The sequence below is a fragment of the Centroberyx affinis genome, unplaced genomic scaffold (assembly GCF_046629955.1).
Source record: "Centroberyx affinis isolate AG114_WGS23_722 - 3 ecotype Tasmania unplaced genomic scaffold, CSIRO-AGI_Caff_v1 ptg000440l_1, whole genome shotgun sequence".
In the NCBI taxonomy this organism is placed as follows: Eukaryota; Metazoa; Chordata; class Actinopteri; order Beryciformes; family Berycidae; genus Centroberyx; species Centroberyx affinis.
In genome coordinates this window covers 204,707-229,419 of record NW_027279103.1, presented here as the reverse complement: position 1 = coordinate 229,419, position 24,713 = coordinate 204,707, and the positions used below count along the sequence as shown (strand labels likewise).

Below are 24,713 nucleotides of genomic sequence, written 5' to 3'. Positions count from 1 at the left end.
CTCTGGGCTTTGTCTTATGACTGCATGGTGTTAACACAGCATAGCCACAGGGAGGGACAGAAGAGCAGAGAGGAGAGAGAGGAGAAGGGGGGGGCAAACAGGAAGAGAAAGCAGAGAGTGAAACACACACACACCACCGAGTTTCAGTTAAAGTTAATATCCTTCCCCTGAAAGCCAGGAGGCCCTCGAAAAGGAGCAGCAACCCACTTTCAAAGTTACAGCCGATAGATTGTTGCTCGCAACATATAGCTCAGTCTGAAGGACGGGCAAACCTAGTGTGTGTGTGGTGGTTTATAGTAGAATCAGGATGGAGGAAGATTAAATAGAAAAAAGGGCTAATGATGGATGTCAGATGTACAGTACACTTTTCCTGGGCGTTGTTACTACTCTTGGCAAAATTAAATTACAACAAATTCACAAAACTTGAAATCTTTCTCAAAAAAAAAGTGCTAAAATGAATGAGGCAACAGTGAACATTAGAGCGAAAAACAACAACAACATGTATCTGGTGATAATGCAAAGTGCATCACATCACACCTGTACTGGATATGAGCTGAGAGCCACATCTCACTCACAATTCAGCTGAACACCTGAAGCAGTACATCATCATTATATTTTACACAAACGTTGATAGTAATACTAGCAATACTAGTCATATCACTTGGATTTCCAACAACAGATAGAAACCTGCCAGTGAAGAGCAGAAAATGGCCCCATCATCAGCCCTATAAAATATGTATCAGCACATAACAGGATCGCTCCAATCTCTAAATATTTGGGCTCCGGTTCCATTCGACTCCAGCTGAGGCAGGTTCAATGGACAAAGCTACTCTAGCCACAGAAACATTCATGGAAATAAAGCTTTGGTAGTTAATGCAAAGTATAGCAATGCACATTACATATACTGTAGCTAATAGGGCACTTTGAGATGGCATGACACGATAATTATGATGATTCGATTTTCGTTTGAAGCCTTTTTTTTTGCACTAATTTGAGGCCTGGATAAAATGGACAAGATCAAGAAAGGCTTTGTCCTCATATCCACAGAAAGGGGGACAAACTATTAGCTTATCTTACAAACATGGCACAAGTCTAACTGAGAAAAACATTCCAAACATTAGAAAATACATAAACAATCATTGCGTGGATGCTCGAGCTAGTCTCACTCTTACAAATAACACATGTAGTAGTACATAACAACTACGATATCAGAGTAATAATGCACATCGAAAAATATTACAAAGCAACTTCACAGACTAGAAATATGTTTGAATCAAAACATCCTTTTTGTACAAGTTTGTTTTTTCATGTTTTGTTTATGTATTAAATGCACTTTTCCTGCAAGTGCTTCCAGGCTTGTCGTTGTACACTGACTTTATAACAACTCAATAAACAAAATAAACCAACCAAAAATTGTGGAGTATAAAAAGAACCAACAAGTTGAAACCAGTTGATTTTTTTTTTTGATATGTTGTGGTGCGTGTTGAGTCTTTTCCTCAGGTTTCTGTTATTGTTTAGTATTTAGTCTTTTGATTGGCTTGTCTTCTCCCTGTTGATCCTGATGTCGTAAAAATGCATGTAAACAGTCATCTATAGCCTATCTATGCAGCTTTTCAAAAATAAATTCAGAGAAAAAAAGGAAAGAAAAATCGAAAGAATTGTACAAATATCTCAAAGTAAACAACACAAACGCAAAAGTCTGTTTAAAAAAGAAGAGAAAAATACTGAGGAAAATCCCAGGGCAGTGTGGTCTTGTCTTTCCAGCTGTGAGCCTGATCCTGTAGGTTTCCCTTGAAGTCTGTCTGTCTGTCTGTCTGTATGGCTGTGTGTTATAGCTGTCTCCTCAACCGTAGCAATACTATACTATGCTTGTGCTTCACCAGGTTTATCTTTGTGTATGTTTCTGCATTGTGGTGTGTGTATACTGTGTGTAATATCTGTGTGTGTGTGTGTGTGTGTGTGTGTGAGTGTGTGTGTGTGTGTGTGTGTGTGTGTATGTGTGTGCATTCCTATACTTACAAGGACCAAATGTCCTCACAAGAATGGAAAGATGAGGGAAAATTCTCCAAAGTGAGGCCATTTTAGCCGGTTCTCATTTCTTTAAGGAGCTATTTTAGGGTTAAGACTGAGTTTTAGGGATAGGATTAGAATAAGGATTAGGTTTAGGTTAGGGTAAGGGTTGAGGTTAGGGTTAGGGGTTAGGGAGTGAATGAAGGCCCTCATAAGTATAGTAATACAAACGTGTGTGTGTGTGTGTGTCTGTATATGTGTGTGCTGACGTGACGCTCTGGACTCAGCTGAAGGCCTCATCATCCGTGTCTTCAATTAGCACCTTTGTATCCTTCTTGGATCTAGAAAGGAGAATTGACAAAAATTATATATTATCTGACAAATTGATTTTTTTTCCTTTAATGTTATCAATTCAAAAGTTAAATATTGCTATTCCTGTCCAGTCGACTTCTGCCTATCTGAGACATTAGGGAGAGTCTGTGTAGGATGTCATCCACTTTTTCTGTTGTTTAGTTTGATAGTATCTCGTATCTAGAGTCCTCATGGAGCTCAAGAAGAAAGTACTGCTGTGTAATAAAAGATACTGGATTGCCTTTTACTTCAAGGAAACAGAGATACATACCACAGAGACAAACTGTGTAATCTCTTCCAGCTCTTTGATTGTTTAATACTTTGTTTTTATCTACCCCTTTTTTTTTTACATTTCTACTCTGCTTTTTTCCCCCTCTACATGCTGTGTTTTATCACTGTGCGAACAAATCAACCTAAAATAAAAAGGTATGTATGTCTGTAGGTATGTACGTAGGTTCCTTACTGTGAGGAGGACAGCAGGGGGCGTCGGAGCGACAGGCTGTAGGACCTCTTCCAGGTCTTCTTGCCCGAGCGGTTCCGGACTCCATCCTCGTGGTCCATCATCTGCTCCAGCAGCGTCTGGTCGTCGGCGTTGAGCGGTGCCACAGAGATATCCCTCACAGCACGGAACTCACCGCAGTTATTCAGGTGTTCGTTCTCCAGACGGAAGAAGTTCCACACAAAACGCCTGCAGAGAGGGAGGAGAGAAGGGTGAAGTTGCTCTGAGGTGATTTCCCAGGTTTCAAATTTAGCATTAAAACCCACTAATGAGTTATTTTAGGTATGGGTCGAAGCTGATCCACTGGTGCAACTCCACCCCAAGATGAGAGGAGGGGAGGGGTTGATGTGTCCGGAGGGGAAAAAAAACACTGTAATCAATGACAGAGGACCATGTGATCCTTCAATTGAAGTTAAAATATGAAAATCACCAAAACTGGAATTATCAGCGGCAGTATCTGAAGGAATGGAAGTGTGTGGAGAAAGAGACTATGAGAGAGTGAGTGAATGTGTGTGAGTGAAGGTGAGCATGTTATCCAGACCCACCTGAAGACCTCGAGGGGAGCCAGCACAGTGGCTACGATGTCGCTCACAGAGTGGATGCTGGTCATGGTGGTCAGAGAGATCTGGATAGTCCAGGCAAAACGCAGGATCACATCCTCTATGATGGCACAGTAGTAGTACGCCTGGACACAGCAGAGACAACCGTTAGTGGAGGGGTCTAGCGGGAGAGTGTGCGTGTTTTTATATGGATTTCCATCACGCTTTACCTTGTGTGGGTAGACAATCTCTTCTCTGAGGAAGGTGTTTTCCCCAGCTCCACGGTCAAACAGACCCCAGTCCATGCGCAGATCCCAGATCAGTGTGTACAGGGAGCTGATGGCCGAGAACACGATCAGCAGGTAGAAGAACATGTCGGCATCCGTGTGTCCTTGCTCTGGAACACACACACACACACACACACACAAACACGTGATGCCAACTAGCTGCATTCAAACTATTTCTTTCAATTTCACTTGAAAATCTGTTCGAGAAGAAGGAAATTACTTTCTTAAAGGAAGCCTTATTTCATAGCTCACAGTGAAAACCTGCTGCTTTCCTGTTGTGTGTGTACACTAGTTGAGTCATTCAGTGCTGTTTTTGCCACAATGTCTTGACCACTAGAGGGAGCCCACCTGTCATTAATATTCTCCAGCATGTCATAGATCTCCACAGACAGTTAAATTCACACTTTCCATCAAGTCTACATTAAGATTTGTACACTAATGTCATAATCTCACATTTTACACCAGATTGTTTTTTACATAGGATAAACGACATGTCATATATTTCACTCTCATGATCAGACATCAAATTACCTGCTGTACATTACTGTAATATTGATCACTGTAATATCATTGTTGTGTTGCTGGACCTGCTGGAACAGTGAATGTCACTCAGTCATCAGCTTGGTCACTTACTGAATTAAAGGAGCTGAAAGCGAGCAGCTGAGGAAAGAGGGATTTACACTGGGCAAGCAGCGTCCCTGAACACTCTTTTGGGGATTCAACATGTGCATTACAACATACAACAGTAATTTCCCTTTTGGGGATAATAAAGAGAATCAAATCAAGCACTATTACCTCTTCATTCTGAGGAGAGGTATTAATATTGATAGTTGACTGTAATAAATGCGCTTAGTTTAGCAGCTGTGCAGGTCTGTCATGTAGATTTGACCTTGTCATTCCTCAGTATTTTGACATGCTGGCATTTGAATGTGTGTGTGTGTGTGTGTGTGTGTGTGTGTGTATGTATGTCTGTGTGTGTATGTGTGGCCTTCAGAGGTAACAACAAAATCACGGGGTCTGTGTGTATGAAAGTGTCTGTGTGCTTGCATGTGCATATGTGTGTGTGTGTGTCCTAACCTTGTGTGACCCACCAACAAAGCAACAGGACACCAGTGCTTGTGGGAATCTACAGTAGCATGCAATGTGCTGAAGAAAACTATCCACATCAGATCAGCTAGCCAGGTGCTGCAGAGAGACTAACACAAAGGTCCATGAAGAGGCTTCTATCTGTGATTCATTGAAGAGAATTCATGATTTATTAACCTGTAGAATATGTAACATATACAGCATTATTGGTTATCTACTCTGCTCCCAGTGTCCCAACGCTGTGGTAGTGTGTTTGGCAGAGCTCTGCTCCCCACACATGTAAATAAAAATGGACCTAACTTTGATGAATATCCTGACACAATGTTATTTTGACTATTTAAGGGATGTTAGAAGTGTATACCAGCATTTGGAGCCGTATGGGGCATAAGTGGACTTACTCCCTGCATTATCTGGAGCCAGAAGAGTATAAGTGGATTTATGCCCTTCTAGCTCCAATGAATAACCAAATTGATCAGTTAAGGCTATATGTAGGTTTTGTATTTCATTCCAAATTATTCCATATATCAGATTTTCCTTGCATTAGTAGCAGTAGTAGTAGTAGTAGTATTTTAACAGTCCCAGAAGGGAAATTATTTAATCACAGAAACCATCACCAGCAACACAAAGTCGGGTCAGGCAGAAATCCATTAATGTCATTCTTAAACAGATCTCCTCAAGAGCTTGTATTTGATATATAGATAGTTACGTCCTTCTGGCTCCAAGCCCTCAGCAGAGTCTCCAAACAAACACAGACTTTGTACTTTGGTGACTGAGTAAATGTTTATGCTTGCCAAAAGGGCAAGCATGTACTGCACATGTGCTGCTGTTGCTAAGAGCCTGTAGTATTTTCATTAGGTCCTTGTTGAACTGCACAGGCCTGAAATGCCTGTGGTAGTAACCTTTAAGTTATTGCTCCTGCTGTGGCTATTTTTCACTGCAGTTGCATTGGATTGCAATTTCTTTTTCCATTTCACATTTCTGTATAATTCAAATTGCTTGTGGAAGTGTTTTGCTAGCTTGTACAAGATTCATTCAAAGTTCATTCAGCTTTCCTGAAGTAAGTCATGTCATTCCACAACATTAGACTGTTTGATTTAGGTTCTGCATTTTGTTTGTTGGTCTTCTTCATTGTAAGTGGGTTTAATCCTTTGTTGAGGATGTAACATGAACATAGTAGGCCTTGCTAAGTGTGCGTTGTTATAGTAGTGAGGTATCATTCGTAATTAGATACATGATTTGCAAAGGCATCCACACCTGGCAAGTGTTCAACAATCGCTAAGATAATTTTCACTTATTAAAGTAACTCATCAGCCATGCTTAGTAGTGCCTGTATGTGCATGTGCTTTGCGTATTCCTGGCAAGATACTGATTTACCACCTATAGTCTACAGTGACTCACACAGACACAGACAGCGGCCAGCAGACAGAGACAGGGCTAGTTTCCATCCATCATGCTCACTGCCTTTTCCTACTAGCAGCCAAGGAGACGCCAGGGAGCGGAGCAGGGGCATTTTTAACAGAGAGTTACTGCTGTGGTCCCTCTGCTCTGTTAACTGCTGTGTCTATTGTGCTCTTTGCCTCTTCAGTTGAGAGATGGGATGGAAGTAGTCCCTATGCTATATTAGTTATACAGAGGCCACAGGGAGGTTTCCCAGCCATAGATTACACTTAGTCCTGGACGATACACTCTTTTCACGGGAGAATACCCACTGCTGTGGTTTTCCAGGCTTGGTAAAGTGTTCAGCCATGGTGAGGTATTTAACCCTTCAGGTTCTGTTAAAGCTGATGTCTTTCCATGAGGCTGGCTAGCCACGAGGGCCATTGTAAGGGTTAGCGTGGTTAGATGGCCATTGATCTGAAGCTCAATAGGGGCTAACAGTGGTCGCTGGCTCCTGTCACACACACTCAGTGGCTAGTCTGTCACACAGACATGCACACACACACACACACACAGGCGCTATTGCTGTCCACAGGAACTCAAGAGGTTAAACTCTATTAAAGACAGAGGGCTCCAGCAGGGACAGGCTCATTTGTGCAACAGGCCCACTTCCACTGAGGAAAACAAGCACACAGGAAGAACAATCAGTCCCTGCTATTAGGCTGATTTCTTATCTGTTGTCACGGCTGTCTTGTCTGCTAACCAGGTAATTAAGAATCCCTCACCTGCAGGGAAACCTCATCCAACCAGCTGCATTCGTTCTAACAGTATCCAATCAGACAGATCCATCTTCAGCATATCCAAAGATATTGTTGCTATACGCACAAAGGTTATTGATCAAAGTCAATGCACCTTTATTAGATGCTTAACTCCGGCTGTATCTAACTCCACATGTGAATATATTAGTAGTAGCAGGAGTGAGTATGGCCTTAGCAGGGGTGAATTAGAGTTCAGGCAGCAGAGAAATATTTGACTGAGAGCAATGTCTTTTATCTACATCAGTTAAAGTGTGTGTGTGTGTGTGTGTGTGTGTGTGTGTGTGTGTGTGTGTGTGTGTGTGTGTGTGTGTGTGTGTGTGTGCACATCCACAAGTGTAAGTAGGATCAACGTGTGTGTGTGTGTGTGTCTATGTGCATTGCAATTTCTAACCTGATAATGAGTGGTCCAGTACATGAAATGAAGTTATAAAAGCTGTCAGCTCTGGGCTCATCTCTATTCTAGCAGTGTCCAGCAGACATGTGTTCAGCCCCAGGCTGGTAATTACACCTCTCCTCTCCTCTTCTCTCCTCTCCTCTCCTCTCCTCTTCCCCCCTGCCTCTCTCTTTCTCTCCATTTATACTGTCATATTCTTATATCTATTTAACTCTCTTCAATGAATCATAATCCCTTTCATGTCGATCTTCCTTACTTCCTGCTGATCCACTCTTGTTTTCTCTATTTAGCTTCTTTCCTCCCTCCATCTTCCATCTCCTCTGATCATTCATCTTTATCTCCCCCTCAGCGCTCTATCAGTTCTGAATTTACTGATCCCTCACTGCAGTTTCACTTTATTCATTTTTTTTCCTCTGCACTATAGTCGACCTCTCGCTGGGACCAGCAGGACTAATATTCCCCTTTATTCCACAGTTGGCTTTAGGTGTTTTTGACGTTGATCTCACAGCCAGCAGACAGATACAATTCAACATCTGTGTTTCCCTCAGACAAAGGGATATTTTTAAGAATATCCATGTCTTGCCTTGACTAGCTCCTCTGCATTTTTGTCTCATTCATGTTGTCTCATTTATTACATGAGTAAATATATATTGGCGTGTGAGTGTTTGTACCTGAACTCGTACATGTTTATATGTGTTTCCCTCCATCCACATATTTTCTGTCCATCAGAAGCTTGCACTATTCTTGTCTACATGAATGCAACTTCCCATTCCCCCTGGCTCTGCCTGTCCATGAAAGAATTCCTCTGGGTTTAAATTAGCATTAGGCCTAAAAGTCCCCTGCATCTAAAACAGCAGTTAGAGTCAAGCCATTGTACATAAAGCTGAGCCTGTATTGATCCAGAATAAAGTATCTGCTTTGCTGTCAGGCCCCGTATCTTACAGGGTTTGGGAACTGTGCCTAAACCAGGAAATCCTCCATCATCTCTCTAGTTACAGGCCTCTGAACATCTGCTGGGATTAGAGTTTCACAACAGCGTCCAATCAGTTATTCACAGCACTGAGGGTAAAATTCTGCTCTCTGTGCTGCACCACATTCAAAATGATCAAACCTCAAACCCCAGAACAACACAGCACCGGCTTGGGACCCATGTACACCTGAGGAAAGATTATTCCTCATAAATTAAAGGTCCAGTGCAATGAGAATTGCATTTCTCAATTTCATGGTATAATTTAACAAATGACTTGTTAATGTAAAGTTATCCAAATTATTATAGCTGTCAGCATTGTGTAAATTTGACTAACATCCATTTCCCTCTGGTTGTCAACAGAATCAAACAGATTTAGAATTCCAATCTACTGTCTTGTGTAAATGATGTCACCTACACCCAGGCTTTAATGAATGTTCTGATTGGTTGACAGTATGCATACTTAATTAGGTGTCCCATAGTCTGTCAGACAATAGCCAGCCAACTATCTTTGTGCCTCCATTGTTGCTGGGTGCCTAAGTTCCAACGCTGGATATGATGTTCATTATGTTAGAAATCAACATCAAACTTTTCCTGACTGAGTTGAAATCATTGCACTTATTGATCTTTAATAGGTAACTAAAGTCTGTCTGATATTCAAATGGAACCGCTAAATTAAACCGGTCGTACCAATTGTTAACCAGAAAACCACTCACTCCTATCCTGACAAACCCCTGACTTACATCGGTGCATTATGGTTTATGCATTTCGCTTTACAGATTCCCGGAGCTAAACGTGTGCTATTCCAGGAAGGAGCAGTGAGGTCACACAGAAACGGTCAGAGCTGTGACTGGGTTAGCAATGAGGGTGACACATCCACAGACAGACACTGGGAGCTCTGCCAGATATGCACTGACACTCCCTCCACCTATTACAGCTGGGCCCAGCGGTGCGAACATGACGACACACTGCTGCTCTCTGCTGCCTTTCCCGACAGATGTTGGGTAACGTGGGCAGACTGGCCACTGGGCTTTAAACTGCAGCACTATTTTCTGTCTACACCAACACTAAGACTGTCAACCTATCCATAAATCAAAGGAAAGGGGATTCGTCATACTTGTACTTTGTGGACTGTTGTAAACTGATACCCAAACTTTGTGGCTCTTAAGGCTATTTATACATCATTTCCATATTTGGCAGCAGGATAAGCTGACATACTGCGGTGCCCATATCATCCATTCATCAAAGGCTGATGCTTGAAAATGTAAAACAACAATAATTTCTACAGAGAATACTTCAAACGTCTTCAGAACAGGCAATTTCCTCAACACTAGTTTGACTATCCAATCCAGTGAAGTGGAGATTTGGGGTTAAGTAGGATCTGGTAGTGTGTGTGTGTGTGTGTGTGTGTGCATGTGTCTGTCTTCCCACCCTCCTTCCTCACTTAAACAGCGTTCCGTCTCTGCCTCTCCATTACCATGTGGGATAAAAGACGGCTTCATACGGAATAACAGATGAAGAGAGGCCATTAGCTGAGGGTCTACACAGGCTTCAGACCAGAGGAACCCACTCTGGAAGGAGGATGTGGTTTAATGGACGCCTTTCCTAACAAGCTGGGAAAGAAAAAAACCCGAATCTGTCTGTCTGTCTGTCTGTCTGTCTGTATATCTATCTGTCTTTCTTCCTCCCTCTTCCTGGCTTACTGGTTCATTCAATATCAGCTCGCTGGCGGTCAGCTTAGTGAGCTGATATTGATTTAAATATATCGGAAAGGAATAAAGTCAAGCTGGGAAATAACATTTAACGGTCTGAAAGGTTGAGATGAAGTTTCATAGCTGGCATTTGCCGGTAAATAAATATATAAACCAGCATCTGAAAAGCGTTTAAAAGTATGACTGGTAGAAAAAGCTGCTTTGAAATGATGTGCGTGGACAAATATCTGTGAAACTACGACGGAGGACCGAGGCACAAAGGCTGCGTGTTGAAGGGACGTTTTTATTGCCTGGGTGCTGCTTCTTTGTACATGCACTCCTTTGTGATAAGGCTTCTGAATCTGAATAATTGCAGGCTAATTGTGAAGCTGTCTGAGGGAGAGTGACTTGACTTTTAATGACAACCACTCTCTCCTTTCCTCTGTTCATCTCTCTTCTCCATCTTCTCTGTTTACGCTCTATTTTTCCATTTCTCTATTTCACTCGCCTCGTTCTCTCTCTCCTTGCCCTCTCTCCCCGGCCCTCATATTGAACGCCATCAGTTTCATATTGTGAGAACAGAACCTTGTTTATCCCTGACTGTGTTTGACTAACCTTTCCATTTCCATTATAAAGCTCTAGGCAACGACGAGCAATGAAAACCAAGGCCAACTGCTAGCATTTGCACTCAAGGTCACCTCTGCTTTCTGCGTCCAAGAGCCCACACATGTTTGTGAGCCTGTGGATTCTGTTTGACAGGCTCCTCTAACACAACAACACAAGAGCATTACGTTAGTTTGCAGACTGCAGATACAGATAGCCTAACTCTTTTCCCTTTTGGGTTTCTCTGTGATCCAGGGTTGGATCTTGCAGCTTAGCAATGGACTGGAGATGCATGAATGAATTACTGTACATAGGATTGGACAGCGAACATCTCTTCACATTTGGAAAATCATTCAATATCCTGAATTTATCATGGACATACATAGCACTGAGCAGCTAAAGCTCTGCTAAGCCCAAATGCTTCAGGTACACGAGACATAGAAGAGATGTGTGTGTGTGTGTGTGTGTGTGTGTGTGTGTGTGTGTGTGAGTATGAATGAATGAATGAATGAAATTTTACTTTTGTGTCATGCCAAATTAATGGCCCATCTCACATGAGATTACATGACACAGTGTTTTGCAAACATAAACACAAGGTACAACTTACGTAACACTGTTTTGTGTGGATCATATCTATGAATATACAAGGAGCAAGGCAATACAAAATAAAAAATACTCTTTTCACTTAAACAATGCCTTTTTCTGCATTTCCCATACCTTCTCTATATAATCTGCAACTAAAAATGTTTCATTTTCAAAACTTTTTTCAAAAAGTTTTTCAGGATCCTCCATAGACAAAAATCAATGCCCCTTTTATCTTACTGAACAAAGCCTTTCTCTGTGTATAATAAAAAGGACAATACAACATAAAATGGATTTCATCCTCAGTAACTTAAATAATTTAAATAACATATATAAATGGAGTCTATTCTCTTTGACCAAAAAGCACCCAGTTTCAACATGAAGAGGTAATATACCTGATCTAATTTGAGCACACAGCGATCTTTTCTTTTTTTTATACTTCACATACATTATGTTTTTGTGTCTCCTACCTCTGTGCGTAGCGTAGAGCGCCGAGAAGGTGACGACAAAGAAAGTTGTTGAATATTTCCCAGCATTCACCAGGTGAGGGAAGGCCCTCTTGGTGTCACGGTAACGCCTCAGGCACTGGACGAAGCGGAACCAGGCGGGCAGACACTGGATGATGGCCCGCACTCCGTACGAGTAGCTGTGGCACACGTAGTCATCTGGAGGAGTGGAGCAGAATAGAACAGAATAGAACAGAATAGAATAGAATAGAACAAATTGAGGGTTCATGAATGTTCAAGAACGTTCAATAAACTACTTAGACTTATGGTCAGACAAAAAGCTTTACAGAAACTGCTGTTCAGAGCAGACAGGGAATATAGCTCAATAATTCCTTTAACTATTGTATATTATTCTCTTATTATTCTTTCTCTTATCCATTTTCCCTCCCTTTTCCCCATGCTGACTCCTTCCCTACATGCGCCTTCACACTGGATAGCTCATCATTATGAGAGTCACATGGCGACCTCTGCATGACCAAACATTTCCGTTCCATTAGCTCCGTGTTAATTGGCTGTGTGGAGGCAGAGGTCTAACTGTTTGGTGGAGTGGAGGCAGTGGAGAGCAATTAAAAGCTTATTCACATCACACTTCCTGACAGGACAACTGAACTATCCAACTCCGTCTGGCACGCTGTCAACTTAGTCCGTCACTTTCACAACCACTGATTTGCAGATTTGAAGATTTGTAGCTGGAAATGCAAGGTTCATCGCCAGTAGGTGTTTTTTTGTTTTTTTTTTACAGTGTTAAAGTGTTATTTGCAAGGGCAATTAACTTCTGTTCCCCAGAGAAAACTGGGGCACAGACAGAGGTGCAGAGGACATGGAGTTTAAGGTGAAGCCATTCTGACTGCGGGATTAAGTCTCACCTTTGAAGCTGGGCAGCAGGCCCTTGCTGTTGCTCCACTGCAGTTCGAAGATGTAGAAGCAGATGAGATACTCCAGATCCATCAGAACGATCACCAGAGAGTTGAGCTGATCAGCCAGCCAGAAGTCTGCGAACTCCACCCGGTGAAATGGAGCTGTGAAAACACGAAACTGGACGCAGGGAAGAGAGGGAAGGAAGAAAGTGGAAAAAGGGAGAGCAGTGATTGGTTAGGGTTAAGCTTTTATTTTGTAGTTACATCCATTCTAATCTCAAGATGTCCAACATGCACCTTCACATATTGTTTTATGTCAGCTGGGAAGAGTCTATTAAGGCAACTGAAGAAACATATTTCCCCTAGTGAAAGAAATGTATAGAGCATTTAAGAAGGCATCTTGTAGCGATGTCTCATAACACTCCAGCACTGCAGAGGTGTGCTACCAGTTTAAACTCGGATGTTATGGTGTATTCACACATGGCTTCAACAAGACGGCAGTGAATTAGAAAACAGTTAATTAGTGTGTAATCTTCACAGTACTTTCAGCGGAGGAGGACGATGCAGGAAACAACCTCTATTAATGATCTGTAACACACAAAGGGATAGAGCCTCAAGACTGCCTTATCACCACGCCACAGGACACCCGAATGACTCACGCTTTTTGTCTGTGTCTCTGTGTGTGTGTGTGTGTGTGTGTGTGTGTGTGTGTTTGTCACTATTCACTGGCATACACGACAAGCACACGCACCAGCCTAGCTGTGTTTTGTGGCCTGCCTTGGCGTCTATGGGCATGTTATTTGGGAAGTGACTGCGGCAGGAGCTTGGTTATTGACCAGGCTCTGTAAAATGATACAACCCCTCCCTGCTCTTTCCATTTGCCCCCCTCCTGCCTTCAGGCCAAATCTGACATTCAGGGGCTACTGCGTCCCTCTTTCTCCCTCTCCATGTACACACCCGAACTCCACACACACACACACCTTCAGCTGCAAATGTCAAAGAACATTGATCTTTTTTTTTTTTTTTTTTTTTTTTTTTACACATATCAGGTCATTACATATTTCTTTTCACCTGTCAATCAAAGTCTGTATTGATCCACTGGTCATCTCACCCATATCCGCTCTATATAGATGTCTCAAGGCTAAGCCTGCTGCCGCGCTGTGGCGAGGTTTTCATTTCTAGAGCAAACACTACAGCTAATCTAGGTGCTGCCTGTGCAGTTTGCCCCTAGATGAGATCTTTGTCTGGTGTTTGCAGTCGTAGGGAACTAACACACCTGGCCCGGATACATGTTTGAGTAATGTTAGTTAAATATAACAAATTGTTTGTTCCATTACCCCACTGCAATCTGTCCTGAAATATCCGTAATTACTCATTGGTTATGATGGAACCAGCAAATTCCAATGAGACATAAATGAAAAATGGTAAATATCCTACAGCACCCCACTGTTTCAGATAATAATAAGATATAAATGTAGTTATGTTTACATCATTTTGTTCATTATCCACAACGGCAATATTTCGGTACAAGTTGCTATTACTTAACGGGAAAAGAGGAGTGTATGGAAAAGGGGAAAGGGGAGAACTATGCCACAGGAATTGGAAGGAGAGGATGTAGAGAGGGAAAACCCCTCCGACATGTGTCTGAATATCTCTATGTTTCTATACAGGACAAAAAGGAGGAGGAAGCATACATACAAGGATACAACTGTGATTATTATTTGATAATCCCCATTTCTGTAGGAAAAAGATTGAAAGTTAAGTAAATTGTTAAGTAAATTATGTAAATTCTTGATTTTCCAAAATGAAGAAAAAATTACAAAATAACAATGGTTAATATCCAGTCTAATTCTGGTATGTGTAGGCGGTTGTGGTTGTTCAAGTCAGCCGCAATCAAGGCTGAGGCTGATTAGGGAGCCACATCAGCGGAGGAGAGCTGGGTGAGTGCTGCTGAGGACTGTGGGGAGCTGTGAAGGAAAGGACAGGAGTAGGAGGAGGGAGAGCTGAGGGGGATGCTGCTGCTGCTGCTTCTGGGGAATTGGGAGGGAGGAGGGCTAAAGTCTAAGGAGAGGAGGAGGAGGAGGAGGAGGAGGAAGTGAGGAGCTCAGGGCGGCAGCATACTGATAGATCTATGCCTGTAATGATTGCACAGTCACAGCCGCCACCTCTCCTGGGACCAAGCTGCATTCTATTATCCCTCAACCCTCTGCCCTCTGTCTCACTACAACACCCCCCCTCCACACACACACACACACACACACACACACACACACACACACACCCTCTCTCTCTCTCTCTCCTCCAGCCCCCTAGCAGCTTAGACAAAGAACAGAACAACAGAGGCGGGCTTCGTAAACACGAGATCTGACATAGATATCTGATATTGTACACGCATGCAAATACATGAGACACGGACACACACACACACACACACACACACACACACACACACACACACACAAACAAGCACCTCCACGCACACACACATACACACACACACTTGCAGCACATATTTAATGTGTGTCAGCAGCATAATATGGCAGCAAAATACACAGCTGTAAAAGAGACATATAACTAAACTCACACAAACTCATAACGAAGGGGGCGAGCACACCTACAGTTCATTTTCTTTGATCCAAACCATAGTGGAAAATTTTACTTTTTCACATTTTTGGCTGGTTTAGGTTCACACTGCCCAGGCACAAGCAAAGCAGGGCTTGTAAACAAAACTCACATGGACTCACAAGCAGCTAGTTTTGATTAATTTGAATAAACTGCTCCAAACACATCATGCTTGTGCAATAAATGAGTGGACTGACCAGCAGCTTGAGGAGCCAGAAGCGAGACTTGTAGTAGCAGGTCTTGAAGGGGTTGATGAGGAAGAGCAGCATGAAGCCGTACAGGATGAGAGGGTTGATCTGCATGGGCAGGTAGGTGTAGTCCGAGTAGAGACAGGACATGATGCTCATACACCACAGCACACCCAGGAAACCAGCAATCTGCAGCAGAGATGGGGGAGGAAACAGATTGGCATGGTGTCACATTAGAATGAATAAATTAGTATTGATTTCTATGTATTTTGTAATTCTATAGCATAAATAAAACCTGATGGACTTTAAGTATACATTGTTGTTGTTGAATGAAACGTCTCAAAATGCAGGGTTGTCAATCTTAAATTACGATTGTTTTTCTTTATTCCAGAAAAGGTTTACTTTCTGAAGATGCAGGGTTTTGAAATGTTTAATGCTCTTGCCTCAAACAGGTGTTGGTGTGAGAGGTTGTTTCGGGGGTTGATCTCGAAGATGAGGACATGGTTGACTCCGGCCTGCCTCCATCCGTAGGTGTTGATGCCCAATAGGAAGAGGAACTGGATCAACAGGAAACCGCCCCGGTAGATCCGCACCAGAGGCCACATGTTCTCGTAGCGGATGAACACAACACCTGAAACAACAAGTACACAGAGTCGTACACAGGATGATTAGAGAAGGTGGGTGGGGGTTGGAGGAAGATAACATCCCCCTTTTTTAGCACAAAATATGAAATGTTTAACTGTCTGAGGAAAACAACAATTTACTGTGCCTTGAACAAATCTACCAGAAAACAACATCCCATCGCACATTGTTCAGCATTCACCAGGATAGGAAAAATGTATGAATATGAATGTTTATTGTGACGTACCAGTGAGAATGAAGGAGATGGCGAGGACGATAAAGACGCCGCAGTAGAGACCCACACGGAAGGTTGTCCAGGCCAAAGCAGGCTGAACCAGGCAGAGAGGAAAAGAGAAGAGGAAATTTAGGATAACATCAAACTACAGTCACCTCAACATTGCATCAATGCAAATTGTCACACATATATCATCCATATAGATTCTTCTCATGTAGTCGGGTTTACAGTCGAAATTGTCGATAGTAAAAAAGCAGGGTCTTTTCTTTATAGATTAAGCTCCTTTTTTGAAGTCTATCCAAGCAATTAAGTTGTGATGAATCCTTTCTCAACCTCAGCTAACATAAAATTTCACATAACTACATGTAGTGTGTCTCCATATTAAATCACTCAGGCTCTTTTTATCTGTTTGAATACATTAGCTTATAGACATGCCTAGAGGGGAAATGGACACGTCAATATTTACCTCGCACAATTCAGGTTAGACATGACAGTAATTAATGCAGTAATAACAGTGTATATAACATAGGGGATGTAAAGCGCCACTGGCCTCTTTCATTTCTGAAGTATATCCTGTCTGTTCAGCAATGGAAAGGCACTTATAAAATCAATACTGAAGGGAAGAGTAGTCTCTCTCTCTCTCTCTCTCTTTTTTCTCCCTCTCTCAATTCCCCTCTTCCACTCTCTCATGTCATCTGTCTCACCTTTTTGTTTTTAATCTACATTCATCCAACCCCTTTCCTGCCCCCCACCCTCTTTGTGAGTAGGCATCACTTTGTTTTAAGGGGTCATGAACCAAAGAGGTTGAGAGCCATTGGCTTAATAGAGAGGTAATAGTGCAAAAACCAGAGGTGGGGAGTCATGCTGTTCTTACTGGGTACCAGTGTGACCAGCAGTAGCTCTGACCTGTGCTGCCCCCAGTGGAGGAACTCTCAGCCTCTTCATGGCCCTCTGACGATCTCCTCCCTCCAGCTCTGCGGTCACCAGGGCCTGGGGAACACACACACACACACACACGCACACACGCACACACACACACACACACATTAGATAGTCAGAACACTGTCGGTAACGAGTGTGTACTTGGTGTGCGGGTTTATGCATGTGTTTTGTTTCCTGCCAATGTCTACGTACTGCAGTGTGTGTGTGTGTGTGTGTGTGTGTGTATGGGTGTGTGGGTGTGTGTGTGCACCTCTGTTTCAGAGATGAGCTGTGTGATCTTCTTGCAGGTGTAGAAAGGTGCCACCTCCACGTGAGCCACACGCCAGTCGGCCCCGCGAGGAGTGTCCAGGATCTTGTCATGCTTCTTCAGGATCTTACGGAAACCAGTGAAGTTCAGGTTCTGTGGATAGTAAAGAGGAAACGGCTCAGAAATGACACAGCCACAACAGACAAACAGATTGAGTAAATGGTTAGACTGCTGGAGGTCAGGGGAGCTGAAACCCTAACCCAGAAGAGATAACTTAAGGGATCCTTAAATGGAAATCTGCAAGATCTTTGTTTTTGGGTTAGGGTTTGTTTTCTGGTTGCTTTTGCATGTCTTTTTCATTGGATTTTCTGTTGAAGTTTGAGTTCCTGTAGGTGGCGCTCTTTTCTTTCTCTGGTCAGCCGTCATGGCTATCGCTGCTCATGCTAACTGCCCACTTCTTCTGTGTACTCCTAACAAACCGCTATTGCTGCTGCCGGAAACGTAAAATACATCACAGATGTCTCAGATTATCACTTTAAAGGTTTCTTTTCTCCCCTTAAAGCTTCGCGGAATAACTTTTTTATTTTAACAGTGTATGTACAGTATATGTAAGCAGTTGTGTGTGCAGGCATGTGTGTGTGTGTGTGTGTGTGTGTATTGAAACCTGGTAGTTCTGGAGCAGGATGAGGCTGAGGTAGAACTCGCTGAAGGCCAGCTGCAGGTCCTTGATGTTGCGGTGTTTGCAGCGCTCCTCCTGCGACAGGTGGAACACCGTCTTGCGTTTGCGCAGGCCGGGCGGAGCGTTGCTCTCGCGCTGAGCGTCCAGGGAAGACTGCAGCTCATTCTGCAGCGTGGCGAAACGCCTCTGGGCTTCAGCAAGCTTTTCTACAGATGGGAAGATGAGACGAAGACAAAGAAGAGGTATTAGGTTTTTTGTAACCTTTATTATTGAGGGAGGGGTTTTACACTCAGCCCTGCTTCACATTCATACATTTATACACACATCCACACCTGGGAGCTGCCTAGCACAACCACAATTCAATTCAGTTCAGTTTAACTCAACTTTATTGTCCCAGGGGGGAAATTCTTTGTGCAGCCAGGTGCATGAAATCATAAATAAACAAAAGTACATAAAACATAGCTCAAGAAACGGGAGTCATGAATTAAGAACATCCCCATCCATCCGTAGAACAGCATTAAAATAAACAGCACTAACACTGGACTCCTGACTATCCTATTAAAAATACATTAACCGGAGTCAAGCTATTTAATGGCATGGGAAATAAGAGTTCCTCACTCTGTTAGACTTGCCCTTTGGCAGTCTAAACATTATGCCAGAGGGAAGAAACTCAAATTCCAGTATGGTCAAAGATGTCAGGTAGCTGCTTCAGCTTGACACGAGTGATCTTACCGGCCAACTTAACTCTATCCTGCAGTTTGTCTCTGTTGGCAGAGGACAGATTTCCATTCAAAGCAAGTATAGAAAAGGTGTCAACTGACTCAACCATTCAGTTATAAGACCTCTCCTCTCCTTTCTGTCAGTTCCAGAAAGCAGTAGGATGGAGAATATTAGGTAGAGCAGACATGTAAACGCTGCCTAATGAAGAACCCATTATCTGGGTCAGAGATAGGTTAATATAGCCTACCCACAGAGTGTGAGAGAGAGAGAGAGAGAGAGAGAGAGAGAGAGAGAGAGAGAGAGAGAGAATCTGACAGGATCTGGACAGTTGCCTGCATTTCATTATTCTCTCCCTGGTGAACTTCCCTTGTATATCCTCCCACCTCTCTGCCAGAGAGCAGCCCTCATCCTCCACCCTGTTCTCTCCGCTCAACTAACTCTCAACTTGATTATATTTTATTTTTTTAAACCTGGGGTTTTCATCCCAGGTTCAGCCACTGACCTATGAAATGAAGCATGCATCTTTACTGTTCAACTCCATCCACCCTACATAGGTGTGACTTCTGTTTAGGTTTTTGCTCATGAATTGAGATCTTGCCCTTCAGTGTAGGAATGAGGTATCATGCAATTTGAATGCAAAAACAAAATGGGCACAATATTTAGTCTTCTCTAATTAATAGTATTGTGTTATGAGTAATGCATCGAAAGGCATTTTCCAATTTGGTATTAATAAACTTCATTTTCTCTTAAGCATGCCACTTTCACATTGAATTGTGGAAAATCTCCAATCTGTAAAACTACAGACTTGCAGTTGCATGAAGAGCTTGAAGAGTCCAATTAAGAGCTTGCTGATTTCATTAAGCGCTCAGTCTTTCCGTCTGGGGAAGTCGAGATATTTGAGACCCAACCAATAGCTATTCCTCTGTCCTGAGAAAAGACGCACTAGAGGTGCAGAGGACTCAGCGGTGACTTTCACACTTTGCTGCTTGAACACAAACACTCCATACACACCCCATACACACCCCATACACACACCCACACACGGTCCCCAGATATCTCACTACCTGCTTCATAGTAATGCCACAATCGCAGCACCTCTTTGAAGTCTAAAATTAGAGTAATTCCTGTGTGAGCACCAGCACAGCCTGTCATAACATTGCTTGGATGGACACATGACAACAGCAGCAGGCATGAGAAAGTCAAGACCCCGAATGTGTGCCAGTTGTAGGCTTAGATTAAATCTGAGGTCTGGGAGTGAAAAGGCCACTACAATGACAATTCGCCATGGGGAGGAAGGTTTGATCCTTCTGGTTTAATCCCCATCCGTCTGGATGAACGACCTCAAATTGTTCATCTGTGGGAGGTTAAATGAACCATAAATAAGCGGATGTTTTGACATACAGGTGTTGGTGGTTTAGATTTCCACTGGTGTGGGTTTAGCAGAGAAATGTTAAGAGCTTTTTGTCGTCCCACAGCTTTCCCAGGAACAGACCAAGGTGACAAGGTATTTCTGTTAAAATGAGTCTGCTAAACTTTAGGTAAAAGGTTCCATAACTGTTTCCATAACAGTTTGTTGTGTGTTGAACCAATGAAGATAAAAGTGTTGTCCAACAGAGTTACTTTCAGCACACTGCAGCAGAATGATTTCCAGAGGTCAAGGACCCCTTTCAGAGAGAAAGAGAGAGAGAGAGAGAGAGAGAGAGACAGAGTGAAAGGTAGAGCTACGCAGAGGCAAGAACGTTACCTAAAGTCAGCACAATTAATCTCCATCTCTCTCTCTCTCTCTCTCTCTCTCTCTCACACACACATAGACACACACACTCACATCCCAACCCACTTTTTCAATCCACTACACACACACATACACACACACACACACACACACACACAGGTACCAGCTGGCACCAGATAAAGCTGTCTATCGGACAGGACTCCATAATCGCTTGCTTCATCCTCCTGTGTGTGCAGGACATTACGCCTGAGTAGAGGGGAGAGATTATGATGTTTTCATAAATAACATTTAACCAACCTCACACCTCCAGTCTGCTGAGGAGACGGTGACTCACTGAGTGTGGCGCTGCTGTGATATGACTGTGCTGCTGTCAACATTCACTCACACGTCACTTGTGGCATTTAGAAGCTCAGAAATGACGACAAGGTACAATTTTATTCTGTTCCACTCTATTCTACTGCCTGTTCTGTCTTATGTATTCATAGTGATAGGCAATAGCATGCATGGGACCCACACTCCAAAGATGATCCAAGGCCACACAAGATTATGACCCATATTTAGATGTTAAAGTTGGGGCAGGACATAACACAGTGAGGGATCATTCAAAAGTCTAAACCAATGGAATATCAGTCAGGGAGAGAAAGGCAATTTTATTTGATGGGAGGGGTGCAGAGGGGCGAGATTGTTCAAAAAATCTGATGGTTTTATTGGTTAGAAATTTATATTTATGCCTACTAGTGCAGCATGAGGTCACCATGAAAGATACTCTCTTTTCCAGGATGTAAAAATAATGGGAGTTCACTTCATGGGGACTTTAATAGTGCTATTTGGGCCTACTATCAGACCTTCATCAGCAACTACATTTCAAAACAAAGGAGCTATGTTGTCATTATCCTCACTGGAGAGGATGATGAAAGAGTAGCTAGCCAGGCCAAGAGGATGTTTGGTTTGAGTCCCAAATTAGACCGAGCTCCTCTGACAGAGCCGTCCAGCCTGGCCTCCACTGCAGCAACATGACAGCACGCCCCTGGCATTTAATCAAGATGCACCAGGACAGGAGGGTTTGCTGTTAGAGAAACAAAAAACTCAGAGATTCCAAGTTTCTCCAGTACTTTAAGGAATGACAAACCAACCTCCCCCCTAACAAGGTCTGCAATGATTTATGCCCTGTTTGTTTGCTGTCATAGCCATCCATCAGCCAGTAATGTGGCGTCATTATGAGTTGGGACAGTATTGGATGCCCATTTCTCCAGGCAGCCTTGGCCCACAGTTGACCCAGAGAGCCTGTAGTTCCACATGCAGCCTGTAGGGGAAGCTCTGTCTGTTGGTTGGTGCCCCTCACTTTCCCTGAGCTGAAGTTCAAGACCACAAGGCAACCTCAGAATATACTATGGCTTCCATCTCATGTTACACGGCACACATGCACTCCCTCTCTCCCTGAAATACACACAGGCGGGCCGGCTCGCCTAAATATGACAGTCATGGCAGTCTACCTCAATCAAATGACCAGGATTAGACGCAATGTCATTTGGCACTGAAATAGCTAGCTCATCTCTCTGGCCGCAACACAGAGGAAATAAACCATGTGTGTAACACATTAGTGTAATTAATACACTTAAATTTCAGCTACAACTTCCCTCTAATTTTGTAGCCGTACCAGTTTCTGTATCTTGTTTTGCACTTTACTGCTGCTATTTGACAAACTGTAGTCAGCAGAAGACCAAGGAGGGACAGATTGGTAAAGATTTTGGGGAGCATTTAATATAAATAAAGACTGGCCACTAGACAAGCTTCAGCTGTCTCAAGCTGCACTGGAAAGATATATTAATGATCTATTCAGTTAATACAAGTTAATATTAAGTTCAGGGTTAATTCCCAGATGGAGGAAAAGATATTGGAGAGCTGTATCAATCACACAGAATCATTTTCTTTGCTGCTCCTTTGCTTTACAGGGGGAAAACAGAAAAGTACATGTGACTAATTAACCTGATTTTTGAATTATCTGATTGTACAGATGATTGATTAACACAGTCAGTATTGCAATCATTACCTAAAACAAGAACTGGTATGAATGAATACCTGAGTAGAATGTGTTGATTTTCAAGAGCTCCTTCTCGCAGGTCTGGAAAAACTTCTCCTCGAACTTGGCGTAGTATCTCTTCACCGTGTCTTCATCTGTGACTGGAGGAAGAGAAAAACAGAGTGAAACAGAGACAGAGGTTGGCTGCTCGACAAAGGGCAGGAGTAGGCAAATATATCAAGGAATGGTTCACTTTTATTATCTTAATCTATACAGGGAAGGGTTTTTCTCAACTATGTACACTCTTTTTCAGTGCCACCTTGATTCACATCCATACAGTTACACACATTCACACCTGGGAGTTAACCAAGAGCAGCGAAGCAAAGTTTATATTGTGATGTTAGGCAGTGTAGGATAAAACCATGGCAAAACCTTCTCTCATCATCATAAAAAAGTATGGTCAACTTGAAAGGAATATACCAAGTTTCTTGGAGTTTTACCCATTAAATGATGAGAACATAGACCTCAAATATGTAGATAAGTTTGACAATTTTGTGTAGGAGACTGGTAAAAATTACATACAATATGATACAAAAATAACACACTGTTTTGAACTAACGGGAACGACTTTCTGTGTTTCCATAGGAAGTTAACATAGTGGGTGAAGGGAGACTGTGTACAGCTAAAAATCACTACACAGCAGATGAATACATGGTTGCTCACCTGAAATAGTTCAAAAAATAAACATAGCTACTTCAGCCATATTGACTTTTTTATATTTTTAAAATGTATAAATCCACAGGCCATATAATAAAAAACCACTAACAACTTGTTATTACTTGAAAGTCAGTCTTCTTACTTTGGATAATGTGGCTGACTATCAGTCAACATAGTGTGTGCTGAAGAGTTAGCATGGAGCACCGGAGGTATAAGGAAGGTTTTGGTGTCTATGTTCCCATTACTTATCAGGTAACTTGAGCAACGGGCCAATCTCCCAAAAACTCTGTGTATTCCTTTAAGGTTCCTAATTTTATGTTACATTACCAGGCCTTTAGTTGAGCAGGCCAACGTGACTGTGGTTGAGAGGGAAACAGGCTTCCATTCAGGATTACAATTAGATCAACAGCTTCCTTCCGTCTCCCTCCTCTCTGACAAAAACCCTGTGTGTCTTTTTCAGGACCGGCCAATTCAATCAGCATTGATGCTCTGTCTCAAGCAATCCTCTGCCTCATTCACAGCAGGCTACCTGACACCTGGCTGGTTTAAAATGGTGGCCTCTGGCTAGTTACCTGCCATGCCCATATATGCTTGGATGTGCATACACACAGGCACACACACAGATACACAGACACACACATACACATATACACTTACACGCACAAAATGAATCTTTTTCTCTATCATGCACACACATACACTCAACATATTTTCCTCTCAATTCAAGTAAATTCAATTCAATTCAACTGACAACAAAACAGCAAAACAGATTATAACTAGGTTCATATAGCAGCCATGACAAGCTAACAATAATAACAACAAATGGTTCAAAAATATCATACTAGTCGATCACTAAATCAATAGACAAATTTACTCTCTCTCTCTCTCTCTCTCCCTCTCTCTCTCTCTCTCTCTCTCCCTCTCTCTCTCTCTCTTAAACACATATATACACACAGCTTTCTGTACATATTTGGCATTCTGTCACATCAGTCAGACTTGCAGACTCATATCTAAATGTCACAGTGAGGCTCTCATTCCACACTTCCGCAGCAGTGAAGGGTTTTGCTGGATAAAATAGCAGTGAAATATGCTTTTCTGTGCCAGATTCCAATGGTGATATTCCTGTGAAAACATTAGCTGTTATATAAAGTGAGTCTAGGCATTCAAGTATGTATACATTAATATGAAAGCGACGCCCAAGGCTGCAGGCTGTCAATATCCTTGGCCTGTTCACATACAAGTACATGCACAATCTCACACACACACACACACACAAACACACACACACACACACACCTGCATTTGCACAAGAGCATGAGATTGCGGTGAGAAGGTGAAAAAAAAAAAATTCCTCAGAGCCTTAAAACAATCCAACGGAACAAAGCCTTACATGGAAAATAAATTAGAAACTGCATCCACACAC

At 42.6% G+C, this 24,713-nt stretch overlaps 1 protein-coding gene across 2 annotated transcripts in view; it reads right to left on the bottom strand.

Moving 5' to 3' along the window:
- Positions 1–2,293: 2,293 nt before the first annotated feature.
- xpr1a (xenotropic and polytropic retrovirus receptor 1a) overlaps positions 2,294–24,713 on the bottom strand; it is a 72,194-nt gene continuing 49,774 nt past the window's right edge. Inside the window, exons 3-15 of one of the 2 annotated variants that reach the window (XM_071516976.1) lie at positions 22,633–22,734; positions 18,087–18,307; positions 17,426–17,575; positions 17,140–17,223; positions 16,246–16,327; positions 15,821–16,008; positions 15,387–15,566; positions 12,577–12,745; positions 11,675–11,869; positions 3,630–3,796; positions 3,406–3,545; positions 2,825–3,049; positions 2,294–2,351 (exon numbers count right to left, since the gene is read on the bottom strand). In XM_071516976.1, the coding sequence (XP_071373077.1) occupies positions 2,294–2,351; positions 2,825–3,049; positions 3,406–3,545; positions 3,630–3,796; positions 11,675–11,869; positions 12,577–12,745; positions 15,387–15,566; positions 15,821–16,008; positions 16,246–16,327; positions 17,140–17,223; positions 17,426–17,575; positions 18,087–18,307; positions 22,633–22,734 (1,961 nt within the window). The remainder of the gene's footprint in view (positions 2,352–2,824; positions 3,050–3,405; positions 3,546–3,629; positions 3,797–11,674; positions 11,870–12,576; positions 12,746–15,386; positions 15,567–15,820; positions 16,009–16,245; positions 16,328–17,139; positions 17,224–17,425; positions 17,576–18,086; positions 18,308–22,632; positions 22,735–24,713) is intronic. The other variant, XM_071516977.1, reaches the window with a different exon arrangement.